The sequence below is a fragment of the Amblyomma americanum genome, chromosome 1, assembly GCF_052857255.1.
Source record: "Amblyomma americanum isolate KBUSLIRL-KWMA chromosome 1, ASM5285725v1, whole genome shotgun sequence".
Classification (NCBI taxonomy): Eukaryota; Metazoa; Arthropoda; class Arachnida; order Ixodida; family Ixodidae; genus Amblyomma; species Amblyomma americanum.
The window spans coordinates 409,259,175-409,274,667 of record NC_135497.1 but is presented as its reverse complement, the minus strand read 5'-3'; the positions used below and the strand labels follow the sequence as shown (position 1 = coordinate 409,274,667).

The window sequence follows — 15,493 nt, the reverse complement described above, 5'->3', positions numbered from 1 at the left end:
GGGAAAATGAGTGTTTTAGATGTCTTTTAGTTCACCGTCTGTTTTTAGCGATTTTAACTGGAGTGTTTTAAACAGTCCATATGGAAGCGATCATCTCCCTGTTATAATAGGTCTGTCATCCTCGCCAACAGTTATTCCAACAAAACCGTGGTGTTGGAAATACATTTAGCTGATTGGGCATTGTTTAGAAAAAAAGCCAGTTTACAGGATATAATCTTAGAAAACCACAGCATAGATGAGATAAATGAAATGTTCACGACATGCATTCTTTCTGCTGCACATGTATCGATTCCAAAATCCACAGGAGTGGTGTGCCAGAACCACAAAGTTTGGTACATACGAGAATGTAAGGAGGCAAAAAAACTGCAGAATAAAGCTTGGGAAGTCTTTCGCGGATACCCAACTCATGAGAACCTTATTTTTTTCAAAAAGGCGAGAGCACATGCGAGGGGTATCCGGCGCAAGGCTGAGAAAACATCATGGCAAACTTATGTCTCTTCTATAAACAGCTCAACCACATCAAAAAAATGTGGGAGTAAGTTCGAAAATTAAATGGCCGCTACTCACCTTTCACAATTCCTCTTTTCACAACACCTGGTACACAAACGAATTTAGGGAACAGGCAGACATATGGGGGGAGCACTTCGCTGTAGTTTCCAGTTCATCAGACTATACGCAGTCATTTCTAAAACACAGAAATATAGCCGAAAAACAAAGGCTCCCAACAAGTGGAGGTGCTAATGAAAAATACAATGGTCTTATTAAACTCCAAGAAATCAACACTGTACTGTCTGCCGGTAAGAAAACTGCTCCAGGACCCAACCAAATACACTATGAAATGCTTGCCCATCTTTCCAAGCCTGCTGTTGAGGCACTTTTAAGATTCTTTAACAAAGTATGGGTTTCGGGGGAAAATACCTGAAGCCTGGAAAAAAGCTATCACTGTACCGTTCCTTAAACCTGAAAAACCCCCAGCCTCTTCTAGCAGTTATAGACCGATAGCCCTGACTAGTTGCCCCTCAAAATCCTTTGAAAGTGTCCTTAATATAAGATTAACGTTTGTCCTTCAATCCTGTGAACATCTTGATGCCCATCAGTGTGGTTTTAAAAAGGAATGCTGCACAACAGATCACCTAGTCCGTCTTGAAAATACTGTTTGAGAAACTCGTTCATAAGCAACACTGTCTCGCTGTATTTTTCGTTTTAGAAAGGGCATATGATATGGCCTGGCGGTTCGGGATTCTTCAAGGCCTTGCCAAGCTTGGCATCCGAGGAAGATGTTGAACTGCCTAAAAGACTTCTTATCTAACCGTTCATTTCATGTCCGCCTGGGTACAAACCTTTCGAGAAATTTCATTCAGGTTAACAGAGTACCTCAGGGATGTATTTTAAGCACAACTCTCTTCGCTGTGAAAATGAACTCTCTTACGAAAATAATCCTAAGGTCCGTTATGTACTCGGTCTCTGTGGACGACCTTCAAACAGCTTGTACATCCTCCAATGTATCAGCATGTGAAAGACAAATACAAATAACAATAAATAAACTGGCCACATGGGCGGACAGAAATGGTTTCCGGTTTTTCCCACAGTTTTTCCCACAGTTTCCTGCTGTCTTTCTGGTTTTTACCCTGCCTTGAAATGTGGGTGTGCAGCAAATAGTTTTGTTCTTCTGCTGTCTCTTAACATTTGTGCTGTCATTGTTCTTTAATAGGTGACTGTGCTATCCTTAAATTGGGGGTTTGTGCAGGAGGTAAGAAGAACACAGCATGGCACAGGCTAGAAATAAGTATTCTCTGTAACAAGCATACATGCGGGGAGCAGTGTTACTTTTTCTGTATCAACTGAATATAAGCATCAATTGCAAGTCACTGTTTAGCACATGAATCATATCTTTTCTTAGAAAGTTAAAGCAAATGACAGCAATGTAATAAAAATAATTTATTCCTGCACGTGAATAGTACACGAGTTCGCTGCATCACCCAAGCTGCAACGTCTCAGCAGGGTACAGTACCTGGCAGTCAGCACAAGTGGTGTAACACAAATCAGTTACATGAAAGATGCACAAATCATACCACAAATATGTAGATAGGTTTTCAGTGAACTTTTTCAGTATGCAGAGAAAATCCCAGTGAGGTGCTGCATCCGCATTTGTGGATGCGACTTTGAGCCATTGTATATAGAATGCAGTTTCTACAAACACCGACGAAATAAAATGTGCTGGAATCTGAAAAGTCATGTAAAAACATCAAGCCGGGCATGCATAATGAACAAAAATAATCGCTTTCAAAATTGATGCCTCCATGTTGTACACTAGCCCTGGTATGGCTTCAGTAAGTTTGTCTTGGTTTGCTTGTTTTGCAAATGTTAACACATCAGAATGCATAAACTGCTCATTCTGTTACATAGCGACTTCATATGCTAGGAAAAAGAACTATATCATTCAGACCTTCTGACCCTCAATTTGCACATACAAGGTTGTAGCGCGGTATAGTGGTCCGGCTGCCAAAGACAACGACATGCCAGAGCACACCTTCCAAGTGCGAGCAGATCCGATTTTTCATGGCTGCACAGTGGAATGGCGGCGGTATGCTGTCCCGCTCCCATCTGACTGAGCAGGTCCTGTCAGATATATTTTGTGGGGACCCGACGACGACTTGTGTCAATACTTCTCCACAAATTTGGTGACCTCGCTTCTTCACTCTCTGCTCCTGACCGGCGCTTGCCTCAACCACTTTGCTAGGCCTACCGCCGCCTGGAGCTCGAGACCCCGGCTGCCTTTCATCGTGCAAGCCATGGCCATGGATTCCTCCGCTCGTATACAGACTCCGCTGCCTCTTACGCCACCTAATCGTGAGCTCGCAGTCTCCGCCCTCAAGCTCCCAAACTATTGGTCATTAGACTCAGAACTTTGGCTCCTGACCATCAAGGCCTTGTTCCGTCAGCACCACGTCACTTCGCAGATGACCATGTTCGGCCACGTCATTGGTGCACTCACGCCTACAACTGCTGCGGTTGTTCGCGACATCCTATGTTCTCCTGCCAATTATCCTTATGATCATCTTAAGGCAACGCTCATCCAGTGCACTTCTGAAACGGAGCCACGTCATCTGCAGTAGCTCGTTACCTCGGAGATTGCAAGCCTACCGAGCAGCTGCGTCGTACGAGCACCCTGGCTGCAAATGTGGCTACTTCACACGACAGCGCACTCCTGCAGGACCTCTTCCTGCAGTTCGTGCCTCCGCAGGTGCGCATGATCCTGAGCGCGTGTTTGTCTCAGACCCTAGAATCCCTGGCTGAGCTGGCCGATAAGATCGATGCCAATAAGAAGAGAATCGGGTAGCGTTCAGGGACTGTGGCCTCATTAAGTGCACGGTCACCAGTCGCCGCTCTTCTTGAACACCATGTGGAGGGGCAATGCCCAAGGACTGGAGGAGGGAGAGACACATGAAGCCAAGGTCCAGCATGTGCCCAATGTCACGTTTGGTGACAGCAAGGCGATACAGTGCGAGGCGACGAGTGCGAGCAAACACGGGAGGCCCAGTCGTCACAAGGTTGCGAGAGAGCATAATGGATCACTGGAGAAGATAGAAATTTTTTCTGTGGACTCTGGCATGCCCCTTATAAGAGTCTGAAAATTTTCGTCCCTTTGGTTTATGGGGGTTTAACGTCCCAAAGCGACTCGAGCTGTGAGGGACGCCGGAAATTTCAACCACGTGGGGTTCTTTAACATGCACTAACATCGCACAGTAGATGGGCCTCTAGAATTTTGCCTCAATCGAAATTCGACCGCCGCGTCTGGGATCGAACCCACGGTAAGGTGGCTAGAATGGAAAGGTGTGAAAAGCGGCCGGGGAAGCATGGCCCCACAGCGCGCCGATGCCCTGTGGCGGCGCTGAGGGCAGAGGCGCAGTAAAGCGCGCAGCCGAAATGAGCGCATCGCGTTGGCTAAATTTTTACCACTGAGGCGAGAATGAGCCCGTTTCACTTATCGCGCGTTTACTGTGGGTGCCAAAAAATGAATCTTTACCATAAAATAATGTTTACTCAGCTCGCATCATTATTCCCTTGAAAACATGCTGCTTCACAAGCCCAGTTTGCATTGCGCAGCTGGACTGAAGCGCGTTTTGTGCATGCACATTTCGACACGCTGCCCAGTACCAGGATGTGAGGGACGCCGTAGTGAAAGGTTTCGGAATAATTTCAACCACCTGGGTTTCTTTAATGTGCACTGACTTTCTGCATTGCGCCGCCATCGAAACGCAGCCACTACGGCGAGAAGGAGAACAGGTTGTATTGTGTGCCACAGGACTTCAAAACGGCAGTCGCCATTGGCTGAAGGCGCCCCAACCACAAAAACCAACGTACAAACCAGTTTTTGATGGCGCTTGCGAACCTGTAGCATGTATGCCATCTTTACGCTCATGTAGGCAGGGACCCTGAAACGGGTGGGGGGGGTCCCAACATTTTTCCAGAGGGGGCAGCGCCTCCTGTCTCCAGTTGCTGGCACTTGGATCAGATTGCTGACAATTGAAACACTTCAGTTCTAAGACTCTTAATGCAAAGCACAGTGGGGCTGAGCTACCTGGCTTCGTAGCCAGTTGTAAAGTATTTCGTATATGAGTAACCTAAACCAGTCATGTCCCAACAGAAGTCAACTGTCTGGCCCGTGCACATGATCATGATTAGCAGAATTTAAATAAACTGTGCACAAACTTTTTTATTGCAATTGATCACTCCTCGTGCGTATAAAGCTTCCCATTTCAAATCGTTTTATTTTGCCGTGAATATTTTCACTGTTCGTTCGAACTCACAACCACTGGCACGCGGCTTTATCATTTTGTCTTGTAATGAGAGATGCGACCAGACTTATTTCCATTGATCGTGGCCAGTGCAAATGCTTCCACATTTTTCCAGATTGTTATAGTTGCTTTTGTTCCTTAACTTTTGTTCCTTGCAGCTTTAAATTGAGCGCGGCTAAGTACTGCAGGCATTCAGTTCGATGACCGCCGAGCACGCTTGTGGCTATCACCGCCGCCGAGTCATTCAGTTTTTAGTGGGCGCGAGTGAGCCCCTTAAACAGTTTCATTTGGATGTTTTTTTCGTTGTCTTCCTGACTGCTGGAGCGTCGTCAGCACAACTTCCGTGACAGTTTGCATTATCCTTTGTTAAATAAATAATAAAAATAAAATTTATTGTGTAAATGAGCATTAAATAATAACAAAATAAGCTCGAAGTCTTGCCCCCTGTATGTAAGCAATCTCCGAGGATTCTAGACAATGAAGCAACACATCTGATAATGAAATCGTTTATTTAAAAGTGAGGGGGAAAACTTTTGCAGAATTTGACCAACACACAGGTACGTTTCAGTGTTTTCCTTTTTTCACACTATTCTCCTCACTTATACCGTTAAGCAAAAAGCGAATCCTTGTCAGGCAATAAAGACGCACAACTCATGCCGTCAGCGCAACAGTATGCTCAGAAGAACCAATTTTTGGCACATCACCAACTGACTGTAGCATCTCTGCCGCAGCTTCGGCATGCAAGCGCATTCAGCTGAACGCATGTGTTTATAAGTTTGTTTTCAAGGACGTTGACAAGACTGTAAAATGATACTGACGGCTATAAAATGCCCCCAAGGTCCCACTCAGTAGTTCCCTCAGGTGGAAGTTCTTTGGGAATGTTGCCTTTATCACAGAGACATGCTGCTCCGCAAGCTTCACAATGAGTTGTCCAAGCACGCTTCCCAGCCACATAGCCTGCAATGTAATAAGCGGCGCATCGCTGTGTCGCACTGCATAGCTGTGATGGTCTACAGCCACTTTCGCTGTTGAAGGCACCTCGACCTCGCATGAGAAAACGTTGCTACAGACACTCCAAAACAGGCGACGAAACGAACTAAACTGCTATGGCGTATGCAAGGCCAGCAAGGCCAACGCGGCTGAGCCATAGAGAAACATATATGCGTAAAGAGCGTACACTCCAATAGGGCCCTCCGGCCTAGCTACTACACAGCCGCCAGCGCCCCGAGCGGGTGGTCACACCGCTAATTTCATCCTCGGAGATTTTAGGCATGTGCCTCAGCTCTGTTTCAGTTTCGGTTTAGATAGCAATGCTTTCGATTCTGATTTACCTTTGACTATTAAAGTATTCAACTACATCGTCTAAGTGGAGCACAAGTGCTTTTATATTTCATTTCTAAGCATGCCATACATAAGACATAATACACTCACGGATTGCTGACCTTTACTGGAAATATCACCACGCTTCTCAAAGAACCTGCGCAAGCTGAATTAGTTCATGCAGGTTGGAACAATGCAATCAGAGCTGTTCTTACTTTAATTTTGTGCCGTCATTGAGCCGCCTCTTTCAGTTGCAGACAGAGAAGGGAGTGGTTTTCACACAGAGTTTATTTTTGCTTGTTTGCAATTTGAACTGTACAGAAAATAATACTGGATCACACACAATTATAAAATGCATCATAATACAAAAAGCAATAAGAAAGAAGTTATGGTAAAGCCGTTGGCACCATGTCACGAACAAAAATATTGCACATATGCTCTGCGGATTTGTCATCCAAAACATCACCCGTGCGAAGAACACAACAGGAGTTGTCAATATAGCTAGACACAAGTAAGGGGTTAAAAAGGCACATATAGCGTGCTCGATTCCTGCACATCAGCAGCTTTGAGCGATATGTTCATAGACTCTTCAGAAATACAAGCACAACATATTCAATACATCATAGTAACGCAATAGTAAGCTTGCACTGTTCGTAAACTGGGATTAGTGCGATTTTTTGGTCAAGGTGTAGACACCACGCAAAAAAATCCACATTCGTGCGGCACGCTCTTGTTCTAAAACATGTCAAATATGGACAAATGGCAAACAACAACAACGTAAATCGTCTCTTCGAAAAAGGCTGCAGTCGCCTTCGAGAACAATAAATAAGTAAAACTTTCTACAAGCATTGTCCTACATGTACAGAATTAAGTCCATATCTTTACTAATTATCGAACCTAGCAAAGGGAAGGAAAGATGTAATGAATGATCAGCGCAATACTGAACTTAGCGACGGATATATGTAAGTGAACCCTGTGTTCTATTGGCAGCAATTAGAAACAATGAGACATCAGGCTTTAAATTTGTCCAGCTGTCTGCCAGACACTGATTTCTTGAAGCGAATGCCAAGTTTCTATTGATGAAACGTACATGCCAGAAAAGGCGAATTCTATATATTTTATTGAGAAATGTACGTTTCAGTCGCTGGGATTATATCGAGTGGGTCCTGTGGTAATCATAAATCTTAGCTGATAAATACAATTCAAGGCTTCATTGGCCGGGCGATTTTGTCAAGCGTTTAAATATACGAGAAGCGCACACTGAAAATTACCTTCAGCGAGCTGACAATCCGAGTATCCTGTAGACTGAGCAGTAGGAATAGCCATCTTCTTCAGCGAAGTCATCCCGGGGTCCATGAAGTCATCTGCGGTGAAATGGTCCCCGCAGGTGCGGTACGTGGCGTATACAGCTGGGTCGGCGACTTTTCCAATAGGTCGCCCCTCTTGGCACACTCGATCCAAGCCTTCGACCTGAAATAATTATGGCGCAGTATAAACTGTAATTATTCGCTTCACTGGCTGACTAAAAAAAACTCGCATAGTAGCCGGTTCTAACAAGAGATTGGCAGCACTGTTTTATATTTTCTTTAAAGTACACAGAGCAGGCGTCAATCACCTGCTGTCATGAGGAATGCATAAGAGCTTCGTCCCCGGCTTCCTTTGTCTTTGCCCGTTGTTCCCACACCATGAAACGCAGCAGTAGCACCCGTAATTTAATCCGCTCCGTGGCATATTATTGTGGGCTTGTGTACAGACTGTAAAGATTGTTGCAGTCATCAAACGGCAAAGAGAAATATATCGCAGCAAAAACAGACAGAAAAGAAAAATAAACTCGCTGATGACAGTTATTTATAATGATTGCAGGCAAGCATATCGTTTATGAAAAATTCTAACTAGCTTCAATCCCTTGCGGAAGCGAGCTGACGTAAACTGATTTTTTGTCTATAAAGCAATGACTGTTGTCGATGGTTGTCTCTGGTTTTCTTCCAGACCGTACCTATATGCGGTACGGACCAGAGATAAACTTTCATTCTACAGTGATCGCACACTGTGGTAAAGATTGCGTAGATCGCAGTATCCGCAACGATTTTCTTATACCCCTTCCCGTGGGCACTTTCGATTGTGATCGAGTCCTCGACCGGGATCCGACTTTCAATCGCGATGGAAAATGATCGCTGTTATAGCGGACCAAGGATCGGGAGTAGAACAGCCCTAGCGCAAAAGATGTCACTAAGTAGGTCCGAAACACCCAACAAAATTTGCAAAGTTGGCAGAAAAGAGTCCTTGTATAGTACTTTTTCCAGAAAAAAAAAATATTCAATTTGGTATTATGTTGAACAAACAGCGCGAACAAAGACGAGCACAAAAGACAAGAAAGCGAACGACTTTGTTCGCGCTGTTTGTTCAAGATGCTTAACCAACTAGCCCGCCAAAACGTGTTTGGTATTATGGCTAAGAAACATACCTATCAATGCCGATCACCTGGAATTCTCTGAAACACATCATGTCGGCGGTATTGACACATATATGAGAAATTATGCCTGAATAAAACGCATTATCATTTCTTGTACTGCAGTCTAAAACAAGCATTTCTGTTTACGTTTTAGGCTTCTCTCTCTTGCTGTTCGTTTCCTAGCACTCTGACACCTAAAAAGCACGTAGTAGGTTTCGAACGCAATCGGGCAGCTCGATTCCGATGCTCCGATGGCAGTCAACTATTCCTAAACGCGGCTGAAACGCGATCGGGGCATATTGAGGCCCGATTAGGATCTGATCGATCACGATCAAAACTGCCCGCTTCCCATGTGACAATGGTATTTTCACGTGGTCGATTTAAAATGTGCATTACACTGTTCGACCCATGTCATATAAAAGGCTTGTGTTACGATACGGGTGAGCCATCGATAAATTTTGTTTTAAACCGAACGTGTTGCGAGTGTCTTTTGGAAAATTACGCTTTCGAAGTAATTCACATGCAGTTCCGGAAAAGACAAACGGATGGCTCACGGCTCATATTATATGCTACACGTGCATAATGCGTACACGCAGCATAACAAACGACTTGCTACAATGTTCTGAGCTCAAGAAACATCAAAATTAATCCTGCAGGGAAAAGGAAACAACTTGCCGGAAAAACGAGGCGACGCGTTGAAAAGCGCGGTGAGGTGGGCGTAACCGGCGGCACATGACCGACGCAACGCTTGGATGGAACCCGGTGGACATGTGATAAGCTATCGACCTTTGAAGTAGAGTGAAAGTGAACAAGCCACCTGGCGGGTGGTCAGACCTTTTTTTTTGCTCGGTTGCAAAAACGGCTTGAGTGTCCGCTCTTTACGTAAGTATAGTTAGAGGGGCTTACTATTATAGTGCCTAGAATATACTGGCTAGTGTGCCGAGCGCCAGCACTGCGCAATGGGAGATGGTGGCTGGAAATTAGGCAACGGGGAGTAGGGAGGTTAGCTTTGGGAGCACATGGCAATACACCAAATCAGGGGGTACAGGGGGATATGGGATGGGCGTCTTTCGAGAGCAGAGAGGCTAGCAGTAAGATAGCATTTGAGGAACGATTGAGAAGGATGGAGGAAAAGCGGTGGGCTAGGAAAGTTTTCAGATACCTGTATATAAAGAATGTTGACACGAAATGGAGAAAGCGAACTAGAAAATTGACAAGCAAATATCTGGACAGCAGTAAGGCGGCAAATCAGCATTTATCGGTTAAGAAAAAGGTTAAAGGAACAGAGAGAGCTTTGTGGAAAACAGGGATGCTGACGAAATCGGCACTGGAAACATACCGGGCCTTTAAACAGGAAATTGTCAAAGAAAATATCTATGATAATTGTAGGGGAAGTTCTTTGTTGTTTGAGGCTAGGACTGGAGTTTTGCGGACTAAGACGTATAGAGTCAGGTACCAGGAGATAGACACTTTGTGCATTGCGTGCGGAGAGGAGGAGGAAACGGCTGAACACTTGATACTCTTCTGTAAAGGGCTTCACCCTACAGTGGAAGGCAGCGGGGCTGACTTACCCAAGGCATTGGGGTTTAGGGATAGTGAAGGGAAAGTGGATTTTAAGAGGTTAGAAGTAACCAAGTGAAGGTTATCTGATTGGTGGCTAAAAGCAAGACAGGAGTAAAATTTCAGATTCCGGAGCCCTCCACTACTGCACCTCCTCTTCCTTTCTTCTTTCACTCCCTGCTTTATGCATTCCCTTACGGCGCGGTTCGGGTGTCCAACGATGTATGAGACAGATACTGCGCCATTTCCTTTCCCCAAAAACCAATTATTATTATTATTAAATTTCACAAGACATGGCTAGGTGGCTTGAGCCACCGCCCGATGTAAAGGGTTCAGCCGTATCCATCCATCCATCCATCGTACTGCCGCAGCAGACGACGTGGTTTTCTCGCGTCGGAAGGCAGCAATTAACATGGTCTTGTGAGTGCGCGATTAACCTGCTTGTGCACGTACTTTTGTTGACCGAGGTGCAGTTTTTGTTGTCCTGTGCGGGTGCTTACGCATGCAAGTCATCGCATCCGCTGCTCCCTGCAGTTCTACGGTGATTGCATCGGTTACGGGCGAGCGTGTATCCGTGGCGCGTGTTTTCAGCGTGCCGTAAAATCGTGGACTGAATTTCCGAATGTTTTTTCCCGTACCCATCACTTAAGGAGCTACATGTGACAGCAAAAAAAGATGCCAAAGCTACAGTGCAAAGAGAAGGCTTGCTTTGTGCCACTGTGTAAAAGCGGTTACCGCTCGAACAAGGAACGTGTTTCCATGTTTGCTGCACCATCTGATGCTACGCGGCTTGCAGAATGGGAAAGAAACATCAAAAGAGAGGACACAAGGCTGACGCCAGCTGGTGTGGTTTGCGAGAAACATTTTGAGAGCAGTTATCGAGCGCATGTTCAGTTACCGTAAATGGTGTTACCAGCGAGCTTCCCCGCGATAAACCGCGTCTGAAACCCGACGCCGTGCCTTCGATATTCACGCATTACCCAGAACACATTCTGCCTAAAGTGTCAGCAAAGAGAAAAACAAGAAATCTGCGCCAACAAGAGCCTCCAGCAAAGCGTCACAGGCGTGCTGCGTCGGAATGCCTCCGAGTTGTGCTCAGCCGTTGAGAATGCTGAATCGGTGAGCATGGAAGCATCTGGCGCCAATAGCGGAGCTGCAGTAACTGAAGTGCACCACCCCACGCCGTGTTTCTGCAGAAGGAAGCGCTGCTGGCGAAGTGCAAAATGTTGGTGAACGGCCGCGAACCACCAACGATCGTCCGCATATCCGTTCTTCAACGTCGCTATTCCATGCAGTGACATGGATGAAAGTGCCATCCGTGCCAGTCGATTCATTAGCGTACGTCCATTGTGAGGCTGAATAACTTCGCTAACCTCTTCATTGAAAAGATAGTAGCATTTGCGAAGCCTTTACTTGATGGACAATCAGTGGCAGCCACGGTTTACCTCAGTGGAAGGGAAAAGTCAAAACACATCGTCACAATTAACTTGCGAAGAGGCCGAAACCTTGATCAAAGAAGTTGCCTTGACAAATCTTTGTGGTGCATGCGGCATAAAGCCGGCCTCGGGAGAGCATATCTCCTACAAAGGCATGATTTTGCTGAGAAGTGTTTATTATCTGTGAGGTCCGAAGGTGAGTCCTGCACTTTCTGCAAGTACCAAAAGATTCTGGCTCAAAACCAAGCGTGCAGAAAAAAGAAAAGCACAAGTGAAATTGCCAGGAAATCTGATGAAAAGAAACAGTCCAAGAACATTTCTCGAAGCCTGTCAAGAACTAAGAAACTATTGGCAAATACAAGGATACAGGTGGCTCACATGAAAGAGCGAAATGAGGCTCTTAGTGAAGAGACATTTAACAGCAAATTTACATCTCTTCCCTCAAAGCAGCAGCTGGCTGTAGAGTTACATGTTTCCTTGCTGCAAGATGAAAATCACACAAGGGGACGCGATACGATGATGAGTGGATTTTGGAATGTATGCTAGCTGATGAGGATGCGAAGCCCGAAGTTGTATGAACATCTCCGCGGACAATCTATTATGGTTCTGCCAGGGCGAACTTGCCTGAAAAAGTACCTCCAGCGCTTCAAGGGTGGCTTTAACTGGCCTCAGTACAAAGGTCTTCAATGCCCAAAATGAAAAAAACAAAGACCATGGATGCTTACAGTCGTCACTGTGGCTAGTCATTGACTAAATTTAATAATGCTTTTGGAGCACCTAAGTGTGAAATCAGCTGTTGAGTATAGCTGCACGGAATTCTTGGACCGTTCTGTGTATACGGTAAAAGCTCTTTGATTCGAACTCCGTAATTCGAAAATCCGCTTAATTTTAATTCTGCCGGTGCGGTCCCGGCCAACGCTATGGAAGTCTATGGCGTTATTCACATTGCATGTGTTTACTCGTTCGCATATATATATATATATATATATATATATATATATATATATATATATATATATATATATATATATATATATGTTGTTTTTTATGCTGCTTTATAAGTAATTTTCTTTAAAAAAAACTAATTGATTGGCACTAGATATTAAAAAAAAAAGAAACATTCCCCTATGCACCTTGATTTCGGTGACGAGTGCTAAATGTGCAGCTTCTAGTTCAGAGACTCAAAACAAACCCTGAAACCTGTAGTTAGCTGCCTCCATGCCTTTTTACTATTATCTTAATAAAAAACCACTACCACCACCACCACGCTGGCAAGACGCCGATGCAAACGTAAACGAAGTGACGGTACCGACCCCCGATTACAGTGCCCAAGGTTCTAGACATGGAGGTTCCATGGTTCTAGAGCACTGTACCCCGATAGATGCCTTCAACGTGCGGCGGCGATAGCTTTCATTTCGGCAGCTGCTAGAACGCACCGATAGCCAGTCAGAAATCACGGAGTCTGCTTTTACGTCACATTTCACGTCACTCCGTCCTATGACGTCATAAGAGTTCTTGAGTCTGAATCGGAGCGGCGGGAAAAACTTTTTCAACTTCGAATCCAATTTCTTTGAAATAAATGCATCTTTCGCTCCCGGACAAGCAGCCACAAAGCCATGAAATGCCGAAATATCAGATTCTGCTAACAAAAAAAATTTGATAGAGTTCTCCTCACTGTCCCTTTAAAGCAATGAGAAATCCTGCGTTTAGCTGTCATGGAGACTATGTGGCTTCTAACCTGGATACAGATATGAATGGCTACCTCTGTAAAGATCTTTTGAGGCCAACAATTTTCAGTCTACTGTGGCTGACATGACTGAAACACTTGGAGTAGCACAGATCTTCCGTAACAGCATGACCACCTTTGTGTTTAGATGTGGCGTTCCTGTGGAATTTATTCAGGCAGATATGATCCCAAGAGAGAGATGACTCACGGCAACAGCACGGCTGTGTAAAGTGTTGGTTAATACCATGGCCACTTGCATGTAGCTTGCAGCCAATCCTACTTCCTCTGGAGTCGTGTGGGTGGCACTTGCAAGAACTAGGTTGCCACTCTAAATGTGACATTAAAAATTCCACCCAAGTGAACATTAACTATTATGCTTTATTCCAGATAGAAAAGGTGAGTTGCAGCTAACTCTTAATTCAGTGCTGAAGTACATTTGTGTGTGTGCCTCATTTCTTGCTAACTTTAGTAACCCAAAAAACTATTCTGCTCTCAAGGTTTCTGTCATGGTAGCCAATGCTGACATTGTCTGGTTGGTCCCTTGCAGCAATTTGGAGTCGATAGCCAAGGATGTGCCACGAAGGATGTTACAGGTGCTACGCAAGGCCACTCCGTGCTATGGCTGCCAGCGGCCTGTGTTTCCAGCCACTGCAGCTAGCGTGACTTTCAGAATGGAGCTACGTGGGACAGTTTTACCTGGCGGTGGTCAGCTAGTGTGGGTCCCCACACATGATGGCCGGGTGCCAGTGCGAGCACTCATCTGCTCAACCAGGTGCCTCCCTCACTAAGAGCTTGTAGCAGCAGCAGCGGCCTTGCGCACCAGTCGTCGAAGTGCGGCCGAACTGAGCTCACTTCTCGTGCCAGTGTCACGTGCCTCTCGGCTACATGCCATCAGACGTTCTAGCATTCCAGCCATTAAAAGCAATCATTTTTCCTTCATCATGCCGGCCTCATGCTGATGGGCGCAACAAACTGGTGACCCGGTGAGCTCACTTTTGCAGCTATCCGGTACACCCCGTCGCCCGTTTCGACTACTACCTAACAAGGCAGCACATGCCTCACCCCGCAGACCTCATGCTCAGTGCCATCCGCCGTTGTTTCGCCATTGCCCGTGGCCGAGGCATCGGCTCCACTTCTATGTCCACTTTTATGCAATAGTCTTATGGAATTCCTTACCCGATAACATAGCCGAATGCACAGACAGAAAACAATTCCGCAATAAACTAAAACTTCAGCCATCCTGAATAGACTGTACCCTTTGTACTCTTTTGTTACTTAGTTTGGTTCCATTTCTGCGCCTTGGTGTAATTTTCTTTTGCGCTTGCTTGTTTGCTGTTATTTGACTTAGATGTATGTCTGCATTTTTTACTGTATTTTTTCCTTGCTTTTGTTTTTGCTTGCCTTCATTGTATTTTGTATTTTGCTCTTCACATTTTTCCACGTTCAAGATTTTGTACATCATGTTAATTCGCCCCCCCCTTATGTAATGCCCTCGGGCCCTTAAGGAGAAAATAAATGAAATGAAATGTCTTCCCCATGCCATATCTTCGCCCGCACCAACTGAGCCAGCGCAAAACTACCCCCCAACCGCCGGCCCCACCCGTAGGCTGTCCAACTGAAGAACGCCTAGCTCGCCTCCCATTCCTCGATGACTTTTCCTGCCTTGTGCTTCCTTCATCCTCATCTTTTGGCTCCCCTCGCCCTTTGCGAGGCAGCCAGGCTCGACCGCCAGAGCTCTTCCGCCCAACAGCCTTCCCCAGCTCTGACCCAGCCTTCACAAAGCTAACTGTGTCCTGGACTTGAGAACCTGTACAAACTTTTACATACTGTTTTTTCTTTTATCGTGCATCGCGCTAGGGGGGAGCGCTGATGAAGAAGATCTGCCTCGCGCAACAGAGAACGCGCTGGGCAACCGACCTTTCTAACAACGTCAACAGCCTGCTCCGCCGGCTCACCAGCCGCGGCTACCGGGACGTCCAATAAATGTGGTTCGTCCACCACAAGCTGTCTTCCTGTGTGCGGTCATCTTTTTATGCCTCAACATGGCTGCACATGGAATGTCGAAGTTGAACATTCTACTCTGCTGAAGGGGCATTCCATTGTGCCACACATCACCAAGACTACTGGTGCAACATTGAACTGCATGATGTCAGTGTTTAATAGTAGCAGAATTAAGATGGCACCCGAAGTAGGGGCTGTT

General features: G+C 45.6%; 1 protein-coding gene and 1 long non-coding RNA gene across 2 annotated transcripts in view; one reads left to right on the top strand and one right to left on the bottom strand.

The window, feature by feature from the left end:
* The window catches only part of LOC144124273 (uncharacterized), a 41,243-nt gene extending 25,994 nt beyond the window's left edge, over positions 1-15,249 (top strand). Inside the window, exon 8 of the mRNA XM_077656914.1 lies at positions 13,841-15,249. Coding sequence (XP_077513040.1) covers positions 13,841-14,081 — 241 coding nt within the window. The 3' untranslated portion in view covers positions 14,082-15,249. The remainder of the gene's footprint in view (positions 1-13,840) is intronic.
* LOC144115803 (uncharacterized) lies at positions 5,298-9,334 on the bottom strand. Its single transcript, XR_013311553.1, has 3 exons — positions 9,247-9,334; positions 7,391-7,589; positions 5,298-5,756 (listed from the first exon to the last, which is right to left on the bottom strand). It is a non-coding gene; the product is annotated as an uncharacterized LOC144115803 (long non-coding RNA).
* Positions 15,250-15,493: the final 244 nt, after the last annotated feature.